Source organism: Propithecus coquereli, unplaced genomic scaffold (genome assembly GCF_000956105.1).
Source record: "Propithecus coquereli isolate 6110/MARCELLA unplaced genomic scaffold, Pcoq_1.0 Scaffold24, whole genome shotgun sequence".
In the NCBI taxonomy this organism is placed as follows: Eukaryota; Metazoa; Chordata; class Mammalia; order Primates; family Indriidae; genus Propithecus; species Propithecus coquereli.
This window is the reverse complement of record NW_012147952.1, coordinates 4,778,689-4,791,710: the sequence shown is the minus strand read 5'-3', so window position 1 is coordinate 4,791,710 and position 13,022 is coordinate 4,778,689. Positions and strand designations below refer to the sequence as shown.

Genomic DNA, 13,022 nt, shown 5'->3' with positions numbered 1-13,022 from the left:
TAAAAAAAAAAAAACAAGCCACTGAAGGAAAAACAAATGACTGCTTTAAATAATTATGTTTAAAAGATCATTCCACTCAAAAAAAATAAGACAAGTAATAATTTGGTAAGAGATATGTTCAATCTATATAATCTAACCAAGAATTACTATCCAGAATATATAAAGAATATCAATATTCCAACAGTGAAAAAACTGGGCAGAAGATACAACCAAGCAACTCAAAAAAAGCATAAACATATTTTCTTCTTATATATATAAAGAAAAGACATTCAGAGTATTTAGTTTATGGATGCATCACAAACAGATAGAATAGAGACTAACACTAGGTTGGCACTCAATAAATATTTTTTGAATGTTAAATGAACAATGAATAATTTTTTTTTAAATACAGCAACAAAAATACTCAACCTCACTACAAATCAGAGTATTATAAATTCAAACCATTTGTGTATCTAAACCCCATCAGACTGACAAAAATTAAAACATCAAGTGGGTGACAATGTGTAGAAACGGGAAAGCTTAAAAACGGCTTCTAAAACCACTTTGGAGATCAATCTAGCAATACCTAGTGAAGCTGAAATTGCACATACCCTAGGACTCAATCATTCCATTGCCACAGGATACCCTAGGTTAGGAGTCAGCAAACTAGGACCCAGCCACGTATGTCCTGCTGCCTGTTTTTATTAGGCTCATGAGCTAAGAAAATGGCTTTTACATTTTTAATGGTTGGCACAAAAAAATCAAGAGAAGAATGTTTCATGATACATAAAAATTGCATAAAATTCAAGTGTCACCGTACATAAATAAAGTTTTATTGGAACACAGCAATGCTCATTTCTATTATCTCTGCCTTCTCACTGAAATGGCAGTATTGAGTAATTGCGACAGAGACTGTATGGACTGCAAAGTATAAGGTATTTACTATCTAGCTCTTTACAGAAAAAGGTGGCCACCCTTTGACCTAGAGAAACACACACGTGCACAAGGATATGAATCTAAAAAAAAAGTTCATAGTAGCAATATGAAACATACCAAAATTTTCATAGTAACAGTGTATGTAACTGTAAAAAGTTGGATACAATCTAAATTTACACAAATACAAGAACGTATAAATAAGCTGTTACATTCATACCATGGAATACTAAATGACAATGAAAATGAAAGTACTAGAACTATGTTTATCAGTATTGTTGAATCTCTCCAACAATGCTATAAAACAACAAATACAGTATGGCATGCTATAAATTGTAAAACATGCAAAACAATGATACATATAATTGTATATATAGTCTTATATATGGTTCTGAGATACACACATAAGGAGTAAAGTATAAAGAAATGCATGAGAACAACAACTAGCTAACAAATTAGAAATGGTGGTTACCTCTGGAGCTGAGGAAAACGCAAAAAATGAAACCAAAAAACAAAAGCGGGGGTGGGGGGGGAGTTGGGGTTTACCACAGCTTCAGTTTCAACTGTTGGTAACGTTTTCTTCTTTAGGCTAGGAAGTAGAACAGAGTTTGCTATATCATCCTTTATATTTCATACAGATGTGAAGTATTTCCTAACAATTTTTAAACTATCATTGTTAAGATTTTACTACAACAAAGAATACGAATAAAAGTTTTTTCCTCCCAAAGATAGGGTCTCATTCTGTCACCCAGGCTGGAATGCAGTGGTGTGATTATAGCACACTACAGCTTCCAACTCCTGGGCTCAAATGATCCTCCTGCCCCAGTCTCCCAAGTAGCTGGGTTATAGGCACATGCCACCACATTCAGCTAATTTTTCATATTTGTTTAAAGATGGGGGTCTCGATACGTTGCACAGCCTGGTCTCGAACTTCTGGCCTCAAGTGATCCACCTACCTTGGCCTCCCAAAGTGCTGGGATTACAGGTGTGAGCCACCACACCCAGTGGTCCTTTTTTTAAGGACCACTGAGAGAAAACTGCTCCACTGTTTTTACTGTAAAATGGATATAGTACAGGTTATCTATCACTTTCTATAATTGCTGTCACTGTTTTTTACCTGATGTTGGCAACTGTAATTTGCAGTTCACAATAATGAGTCATGCATTGTTTCATCACTCCAAGTAATGCAGCTTAAAGTGTGTTGTAATTGTGAGCATTAACACTCTGTCTTTGACTTTGTGGATTAACCAATGTTTTGTATCAAGACATTGTTTAATTTTTAATATTGTTAAAGTTTGGCTATGTTTTCTAAGAGTTTAGGTAATGAAAATGAGAACAATTACAGTAACAACTCCAGCATAATCTAGACATCACTGACAGAAAAAAGGAAAGGAAGAAAAAGTTCTAACAAACTTCCTCTTTTTTTCTTAATTATGCTTGCCTTATTTCAGAAATTCCGAAATCAGTTCCTAATTAACTAACTAAAAATTAAACTAATAACTGTTTCCGTTGCTATTTATACTTTTGAAATAAACTACAACTTGTTTAAAATATTTATAATTTCCTGTAATTTTCTTCTTTTTGCCTTTTTTTTAATTTTAATTTTTTGTCCTTTATCTGACACATACCTGGGTGCTAACAAATTACAAATTGTGTTGCCCACATTGTTTTTTCTTTCTTTAGCTTCCTAAACTGTCCAAAATTTAGAAACTTTTGGATTTCATAAGAATTTTCATTTTTAGGTTTGAGAAATACTACGACTATTGAAAGAATGGGGAAAAAAATACCAGGTAGGTATGGGAGAGGTAGGACAGCTGTATAGATTAAAGATGTCTACAAATTCGGTGCCACTCTGGGTGAATGGTGGGTGTACTTCCACTGCCCTTGAATCTGACTGGCTCTGTGACTTTTTGGCCAATACAATGTGGCATAGGTGACACTGTGATTTCTGAAGTTGGGCCTTAAGAGATCTGTGGCTTTCCCCTTTTGCCCTCTTAAAGTGCTCCTTCATCAATAAACGATAATTCTCCATAATTACTTGTTATTTTACTTCTCTTGTCCAATCTCCCCTCCCTTTTGGGGAGGTGCAGGGAAAGGAGGTAAGAGGAAGAATGGGGAAGCAAAGAGATAAGGAAGGGAGGAAGGAAACGCTGAAAAAAGCTGAAGCTGTGGCCGGGTGTGGTGGCTCACGCCTGTAATCCTAGCACTCTGGGAGGCCGAGGCGAGGCGGGCGGATCGCTCAAGGTCAGGAGTTCGAGACCGGCCTAAGCAAGAGTGAGACCCCGTCTCTACTAAAATTAGAAAGAAATTAATCGAACAACTAAAAATATATAGAAAAAATTAGCCGGGCATGGTGGCGCATGCCTGTAGTCCCAGCTACTCGGGAGGCTGAGGCAGAAGGATTGCTTGAGGCCAGGAGTGTGAGGTTGCTGTGAGCTAGGCTGACGCCATGGCACTCTAGCCCGGGCAACACAGTGAGACTCTGTCTCAAAAAAAAAAAAAAAAAAAAAAAAAAGCTGACGCTGTAAGTCAGGTCCCAGGCTCCAGTTCTGATTTCCCCACTAACTTGCTCTGGGTCACATAACCCTTCTATACCTCTTGAGTTCCTCAAATGTCCAACATACTTTTATAATGGCAACAGGAACGATGAATATATGAAAGTCTAGGTAAGTGGAATATATAATTTCATTCTCTTTCTTTTCTCATAATACCAATCAACCTAGAATATCAAAATTAGTTAACATCTAGAAAAACAATAAAAACTGAAATTCAAATAAAAGAGAAGGCAAGAAGAGAAGCAAGGAAAAGTTGTTCTTTTTCTTTTGTCTATCTGCTAAGAGAAGAAATAAAATAATACCAACTAACAGAGGGCTTAACATATGCCTTGAATGGCTTTAAATATTTAATATATACTAACTCATTTAATTCTCATGGCAATCTTACAAGGTAACAATTATTATCCATGTTTTACTGATGAGAAAACAGAGAGTTTACATAATCTGTCTACAGCTAATAGGCAGTAGAGCCAGATGTTGAAGCTCAGGATTCTGGCTTATAAATTCATGCTCTCAATGCATTTCTAACGAAAATCACTTTTATTCCAAGTGAGGTTCTACTCTACTGTTTCATGCAAGTACATAAAATCCATTGATAAACAGAATTTATCACTTCGATGGGATGAAACCAGGAAGTAAATACACTTAAGGAGTAAATGAGGAATGACATTATGACATAGTTTCCAAAAGTCATGCAATCAAAAGAAAAAGAGGTGCATTCCCGAGTTGGCAGAAACTAAAAACCTTGCTCATACTCCATGGAATGCCAATCATTTAGGAGAAACTGTGCTTTAGTTCAACAAATGGTGTTAAGTATTTACTGTCCCCAGTAGAACTGGAAAACTGATTGGGTTCTGAATTGAGTTTACATATAACATAAAAGTATAGCTAAGGGGAAACGGAAAAGACTTTTCATTTGGAGACAAGCATTTTTGCTGCTACCTATAAGAAAGACAACACTGCAAAAGTTTAACACACCAGTCTTTTCAACTACATTGTGGATAAGGTCCAGAAAGAAAGAGAGAGACCCAAAATGAAAAGGAAAACAAACTAAAGTAATAATATATGTACATTAGAAAGGAAAAGCAGAAAAAAATGGGAGAAAATATAGGTGAAGCAGTCAGTTGGTAAAGAAACAAAAAAAAAGGCAAAGGAAAAGAAAGCTAAGTATGAACAAGTGCAGTATGAAAAAGAAGAAACCAATGAGAGTAAGCAGACTTGTTAGAGCTCCCACAGAGGAAACAAGAAGATAGAGAATATCAAAAGAAAGGTTAACTACCATTACTTTTGCCCTATACTGCAATCATCTCCTAAGTGGTCTCCCTGATAATCTTTGGCCCCTTTCTAAAGCTTTATCCAGGTGGTAGCTATGACCTTCTTTGAAACAAATTTGATGATGTCACCTCCAGCCTCATCTTGTACCACTCTCCATGTTGGCACCATATCTAACTCCTTTAAGTTCCCCAAACATCTCATGTTCCCCTATTTTATTCCCTCTTCCTAGAAAGCTTTGTCTCCCCACCTTCCCTTATCCTATACACCCTTCAAACTACGCTGATTAGATCCAATTCTCATCATTACAGGTTGAGTATACCTTACCGAAATGCTTGAGACTAGAAGTGTTTCAGATTTCAGATTTTTCAGATTTTGGAATATTTGCATTATATTAGTTGAGCATCCCAAATCCCAAAATCTGAAATCCAAAATGAGCATTTCCTTTGAGTGTCATGTTGGTGGCTCAAAAAATTTTGGATTTTGAAGCATTTCAGATTTCTGGATTTGGGATGCTTGACCTGACAGTTGTAATCTTCCATTTACAAGTGTAGTTATTTGATTATTGATTTTCCTCACTAGACTGACTAAAGACTTTATGGAGAAACCATGTTTTTTCCCATCACCATTGTGCCTCTCAGTGCAGTGCCATGCCTACAACATAGTAGGTGCTCAATAAATACCTGTTGAACGAATGAACAAACACAGAAGGTAAACCTGTCAAAAACCATCTATCACAAGTAGAAAAAGGGTATGAGACAATGGTAAGTGAATAGAAGTAAAAGAAACAAGTCAAAGAGGGGAAAGTAAAAAATTCAACACAAGCTGTGACCTAATGAAATTCATACAATTTTTTTTTTTTTTTTTTGAGACAGAGTCTCGCTCTGTTGCCTGGGCTAGAGTGCCATGGCGTCAACCTAGCTCACAGCAACCTCAAACTCCTGGGCTCAAGCAATCCTTCTGCCTCAGCCTCCCGAGTAGCTGGGACTACAGGCATGCACCACCATGCCTGCTAATTTTTTCTACATATTTTTAGTCGTCAAGCTAATTTCTTTCTATTTTTAGTAGAGATGGGGTCTCGCTCTTGCTCGGGCTGGTCTCGAACTCCTGAGCTCAAATAATCCTCCCACCTCGGCCTCCCAGAGTGCTAGGATTACAGGCGTGAGCCACCGCGCCCGGCCGAAATTCATACAATTTTAATGTGGTATTATACGAACAAAATAAAGGAGGTACGATAGTAGCCAGTAGTTCTCCTTTTCCCTAGAGAAGCTATAAAAGGAAATGAAATTAGAATTTCACTTAGCAGTTACAAGAATATAAAATATATTGTAGAACAAAGATATCAAACAGGCATCTCAAATATAATACGACCAAGCAGTGCTATTAATTTCCTTCTTATTCCTCTGCCAGTCTACTCTATTTCAGTAAATGAAATGAAATTATCTCTATTTCAGATAATTGGCATTATCTCCCAATACTTCAAGGCAAAACCCTTCAATTCTTCGCTTTCCCTGATCCTCACTGTACAATTCATCAACAAGGCCTGTAAGCTCTATATCCAAATATATCTTCGATCTATCCACTTCTCCTCCCCAATTTCCACTGCCACCATCCTAATTCAAGCCGTTATCACTTCTACCTAGACTACTACAGTATTATCCTAACTTATCTCCTTGTTTTTAATGTTTATTTTCTCTAATTAATTCCACAGAGCAGCCAAAGTGATTTTTCAAAAAGATAAATCATGACACCTCTTTGCCCCAAACTCTTCAACGATTTCCCATGACCAAAAATGAAATAAAAATTCTTCATGATCCTGCATGACAGATCTGTCTCTCATATCACTCTCTCCTTTGCTTGCTGTATTTCAGCCATATGACCTCCTTTTTGTTTATCAAATGGAACCATATATCACCTCTGAACCTTCACACATATCCTTTACCATACTCTGAACTGTCTCTTAGTTAAGGTGTTTACTTACTCAAGTGGCCTTTCCTAACTTTAACATGAAGTAAAATGGCTTCCCTATCATTGCTCTGTTTACTTCTTCCATAGTCTTTATCATACTGTTATCATCTAGTTTATTTCATTAACAAATACGTTTCAGAAATATGATGGTGAAAAGATAAACTCATTGCTTTCACAAAGCTTATGACAGACTTGAGTTAGCGGGATTAAAAAACATGAAGAAATAAATTATGTGATAATAGCTAATACAAAAAATAAAACAATAAAAGGTAATAGTGCATACATTGGTGGCACCAGGACATTTTAAGTAGGATGTAAAGCAGACCTGAATAAAGTGAAGAAGGGAACAATATGAAAACCCGAGGTAACATACGGTTTGATAGAACAAGGAAATAAGACTTAATGTTAGACAGATCATAGGGTGACTATATTCTACAATAATCTATCGTACATTTTAAAATAGCTAGAAGAGAATAATTCAATTGTTTTTAGCATTAAAAAAAGACAAATATTTAAGGTGATGGATATCCCCCAACTACAATGATTTGATCTTTACAAATTATATGAATGTATTAAATTATCACATATACCCTGAAACTATATATACCTATTACACATCAATAAAAATAAATTAATTTTTAAAACTGGGGTAACATTCTAAATGGATTATTTTCTACTCATTGACCATCTCTCCCACTAAAACATAAGCTCTATGAAAGCAGGGACGTTGACTATCTTATGCACTGTTCTATTCACCTTGGTACAATGACTCATAGACAAGTATAAATATTTGATGAATGAATGAAAATCTATTTCAGTTTTTCAAGAAGTTTACTGGAGGAGTTTGGCGGCAGGGAAAAAAAAGTTTACTGGAAAGCAAAGAAAGTGTAACATGTAAATATTTTAATATGAAATCCTAATAGCCTATGGGGAAACATTTTGAAAACTTGTAACATGATAATACATATTGTATGGCAAATTACAGTGGAGAGTTTTATTATTAGAAGCATAAGGAACCAAAGGAATCTTGGAAAGTTAAACAGAAAACAGAGATAGTAATAAATACCATTTGTTTAGTTGGAAAGATTCAATACAATATATGAAAATTGGTTTTGAAGAATTAAAATCCTTCCTTTTCCTTATTCTTATGCTCTAAATAAGTTACCATTTGCTTTCTTTATGAAAATGCTGAAGACATGGTGAAACTCAAACTTATTACACAGTACATTCAAAGATCCTTAAATTAGAAGAAGCTAAAAGCAATAGTTTGAAATTCACATTAACTCTGCATCTGTTGGCTTTATTTATGCTTTTTTATCCTTCCTATGTTCACCCAATCAGAACTTAAACTGAATCAGAAGCCTACAGAAGCCCTAAATTTCCCATAAGCCCTAAATTTTCCATAGCTCTAAGTATAATCACCAGCATACTGAATATAATAAACACCAGTAAGTCATCTTTTGAGTTTTCAATTCCAAAACAAAATCAACTCAGGTAGCACTACCTGTAATACAAGCTGCACCACTCAGCCTCTTGACAAGTACCTACCTATCCTGCACAAACTAAAACGGAGGTAATATGAAATGAACCCAGAAAAATGCACAAGCTTTTATTATCTTCTTACGAGGAATTTCATATAAAGCTCTCATCACTTTTAGATAAAGACTGGCTTGCACAGCAAGATTAGACTTTTTTTCACTTCACTATACTCAAGTGGGAAGAATTATGAAAATTACTTTCTCCCATCTCCATTAGTTCCTGTTCTTCCATTAGATTAATATTGAGTACCTACTGTGTTCCAGGCACTGTCTGAAGTGCTGTTAATAAAGCAGTAGACAAGGCATTCCCATCCCTTAACACCCTTCTATAAAACCTGTTACCACCAAGGTTCTTTCTTAATTTTAAGTTAACTTGTACATTCTTAATTCGGTAATGTTTCTAAAGTTATTTTTCAATAAGTATCGCTTATGACATACTGCAATGAAAATCATCTGCAAACTTACCCAAAGAGTAGGTAATTCTTTTCAACAAACACTACGCAGAGAGGCTCATTTTCCTAAACATCATATTTATAAACTCCATTACCAGTGCAAACACTGAACCCACAGTCAAATTACATAACGTGAGCGTTTAAGTTATTGGTCCAGAACTGCAATAAAATTTAGCTGTATTTTTGGAGTCTATATAAACACGGGCAAAAAGCCAATATTGTTACCCATTACCAACAAAAACATATAGCTTTTCTTAAAACTGGCTTAGTCCACTTACACTAAATCTTTAACTTTCCCCTCACAAGTGAATAAAACATACAAACTTTGTTTATACGCTTTCGTGAAAGTCTCAGAATTGACATTGTAAACCTCGTTCTCTTTCTTCAAATAAATTATTTTACAAAATAGTTTTAGCAAAACACATGCCATAAGAGTATAGACAAGGCCAGGTCCAATCTGAATACTGGCTGCAAAAGGAAGCCTGAAGCGCTGTGAAACAAAAAGACCAGGAGGTATAACACATACCTCACTTAAACTACCCATCCCCTTCCTACTTAGACTGGCACCCAGTTTGCACCCGACCTTGGCAATTTGAAACTTTCCATCAACACCAAACAAAATCTGAATGCAGGCTGCGCTCATCCTTAGGCCACCACCAAAAAAAAAAAAAAAAAAATGTAAAAATGTCAAACACTTAAGCGCGCACTCTCAGAGGATGCCCACCAACTGCCGCTCTCAGTCCGATCCACCCGAGCCCCCTCGGCCTTTCCGGCTCACTGCCGAGCCCCGAGCCCCGGCACACTCGAACCCGGCGCGCTCGCAACACATTCCCTCCCTGCCATCGCCCATCCTCGTACCTGCGCTGTCCCCCAAACCCACCAAGCGCAGATAACTGAATATCCCGGGTTCCAGGGGCCACGTTTTCCTGTATTTCTCCCCCTACCCCGCAAGGGCAGAAATAGACATACCTTCCAGAAAAGTAATTTCCCCAGCGCTGCCTCCGCTCTTGCCGGCCGCCATCTTCCTCCTCCCACGCCGCCTCCTTCTTAATCCATGGCCCACACCGCCGCCGTGCTCGCCGGGATGAGGGGCCGCGCCGCAGGAGGGTAGCCGCCGCAGGGTTGCGGGCCTCGGGTTCAGCCGTCAGGCGGGCGGCGTTCCCACGTCCAGACAGGCCTACACAAAAGCAGGCCAAGCGCGCCCAGGCCTGTCCGCGGGCTGGCGGGCGACGAGGCCCGCGGCCTGGGCTTCTCTTCAAGCCCCTCGGGGGGAACGCGAGCGGCGACGACGGCGACGGCGCTTCCCGGGCCTGGTTCCTCTCGGCCCACGACTCCCCATCCACCGCCCACCCAGGCAGCCTGAGAAGCTTCTCTGAGCCGCGGGCCCCGAGCAAAAAAGGATGAAGGCGAGCACACAAACACGCCTCTCTTCGTCCCAAGGCCGTAAAATGGCCGCACCCGCCGCGACGGAGCGGCGAGGTCTCCGCGACCGACAGGCGCCCGCAGGCCCCTCGCTCTTTCTGCAGCCGCCGCCGCTATGGCCGTCCGTCCACCCCGCCCAGGCGTGAATGCATCAGCGGAGGCCTTTGCGACTGTCCATGTGGACAGGGGTGGGTCTCCTCTGCCACCGCCTCGCGCCGGTCGCCACAGCAGCTCCAGCCGCCGCTGCTGCCGCTCCTCCCCCACGGACGCTGGATCTGCCGCCTGGCTCCCGCCCCCGCCCCGACCCGACGCTGCCGCCCCCAGTGCGGCTCCCCCTCAGGAGCCCGGACTCGGCTCGCGGGCAGAGCGGGCTGCGGCGCCGCACCGAACCCTGACCTGTGGGCGCCCGCCACCCGAGCTCTTGGCAGGGCCGGCCCTTCACGGCGCCGGCTCGGCCTAGACACGTTACTTCCAAAATCCCGACCGCCGAGGGCCCCATAGCAGACCTGGCGTGTGAGCGCTTCTAAGCCGGGCCGGTGATGTATTTGCTCTTGTGGCACCACAGACGCCTTCGAAATGTTAAAAGTTCATTTCTTTGAGGAGGCCTCAATTTAAACCACAGCCAACTGAAGTGAAAAAGGTAGTGAGGTAGTGCAATCACATGTTTAGAAATGATTTGTGGTGCACATTTATTTTTAAAGAAGTGTTCAAAATAATTTATCAGGGAAGATTCTACCAGGACGCTTTGGATGGCAGTGTTAGGGAAAAAAGCCCTTTGTCATTTATTTGCCTGAGATTTCAAAAACCATACCCTGTCTTACAAGTCAGACCTTATAATTTCAGATGACTGTATTTTGGTTTTTCTTTTCTTTCCTTTTTTTTAATTGTTCCTATTTTAAAAATAATACATTCTCATTAATATAGGAAACGCAGAAAATGATAATAAGTTACCTCATAGTTTCACCACCGAAACTCAACTCCTTTAGTTATGTAGTCCTCAAATCGGCATTTTTCTTAAGTCCTTCAGTATCCCTCTTTAAAAAACAAAAACGAGCAAAAATCTCCGCTATATGTTAATGAAAAGTTAACAACAATTAACACGATGCAGAAAAACTAGGATTAAGTGCAGTCTTTGGGGAATGAATTGTTCTAATTCACTTGTCCTTGTTAACCAGGGCTTAAGCAGGAAACCTTATTGTTTAAAACTTACTTTAAAATCTTTTTCTAAAATGAACCCATTATCTTTCCTGACCTAGCAAGAGTAGAGTAATGAATACAATTTATTATTATTTGTTATTTTTGTTGCCTGAGGATGTTGCATGATCCTGTTGTGATGTTCTATGACATAGTCTGTGCCAATGACAGTATAATACTGAGGTGTGTAGAATAGATACTAGACAGATGTGGGTGACTGGTCGTTTATACAGGCTCCAAAGTGTAGTTTAAAAGAAATCTTTGATTTTAAAATGCATATATGCTGGCTTTGAAAATGGAGGAAGGTGAGGGGAGTCAAGGAATGTGGGTGGCCTCTAAAGCTGGAAAAGGCAAGGAAATTGATTCTCCCCTGGAGTTTTCAGAAAGGAAAACACACTTTGATTTTAGCCCGGTAGGACAGGTGTTGACCTTAGAGAACTGTAAGAGGGTAAATTTGGGTTAAGTTGCTAAATTAGTGGTAATTTGTTGTAACAGTGCATAGAAACGGAAACAAGATAGAGTTGTATAAAAGATGTCTTTTAAGCAAGCTGAGTTAGGATCTTTCAAACAAAGTTCATTGTTTTAAGTGTTAATTAATTTCAGCTAATCTCTATGGGACTCCATAATTCCAATTTTGAAGGAGATGTATGGATTAAACCAATGGTTCTCAAACTTTAGCATGCATAAAAATCATTTGGAGGGCTTGTTAAAACAGATTGCTTTACCCCACCTCCAGAGTTTCTGATTCCATGGCTCTGGAGTGGGACCCGAGAATTTGTCTTTCTAACAAGTTCCCAGGTAACACAGATGCTGCTGATCTCACAAATCCACATTCTGAGAACCACTAAATTAAACAATCTCTAATTTCCTGTCTAATTCAGTTATTCAGGTTCTGTGAGTCTACGATTACAAGTGAAATTACCAGTTTCCATATTAAGGTATATATTAAAGATATTTTCTAAAAATCAATGTTCTACCATGTGAGTATGATCAACTGAGAGTTGGTATCATGTAATCTGTTATCCAGGATTCATGGCCTAGAAATTTTCAGATTTAGGACATGCTCTTGAAACTTAGGTGTATTTGGTATACATACAAATATGTATTTAGTGTATTTACAAATACTCAAATTAGCCCTTCTTCTTTATACATACATTTTCAAAGCTCAGGGATGTTATGGAGAATGCCTTTGAATATCAGAAATATGGCTAATTACAAAACCAGTTCTCTGAGTTATTTATTCAATTTTTATTAAAAATCTAGCATATCTTTATCATTTATATTTAGCAAATTCCATTCAGCTGCCAGCTAAATTATCATATTAAGCAAAATTTAATTCTGGCATAAAGGATAAGTATTATATAATGGAAAAATAGACTATTTTAGATTTGAATAGATGGCTAATTACAGTGGATAATAAGCTACTTTATTTTTTCTAAGAAAGAAAATCTGGAAAAAAGAAAGAGAAAACAGAACAGGGTCCTGCCATACAAGATTCTAACCCTAATGCCATATCTTCTCCAATGTCTTTTTATTAATATACTTATTCTGATCACCCACTCGCAAGGTTGCACCCTGAACCTGCTTCTCTTTCAAATTCAGTACAGGCGTATCTTATTTTATTGCATTGCACTTTCTTGCCCTTCACAGATAACTGCATTTTTTACAAATTGAAGGTTTGCCATTTTTCCAATAGCATGGGCTCACTT

General features: G+C 38.7%; 1 protein-coding gene across 1 annotated transcript in view; it reads right to left on the bottom strand.

The window, feature by feature from the left end:
- Positions 1-10,418, bottom strand: part of SENP6 (SUMO1/sentrin specific peptidase 6) — a 104,226-nt gene extending 93,808 nt beyond the window's left edge. The window contains exon 1 of the mRNA XM_012646040.1: positions 9,667-10,418. Within this exon, the coding sequence (XP_012501494.1) occupies positions 9,667-9,718 (52 nt within the window). The 5' untranslated portion in view covers positions 9,719-10,418. The remainder of the gene's footprint in view (positions 1-9,666) is intronic.
- Between the last annotated feature and the right edge of the window lie 2,604 nt (positions 10,419-13,022).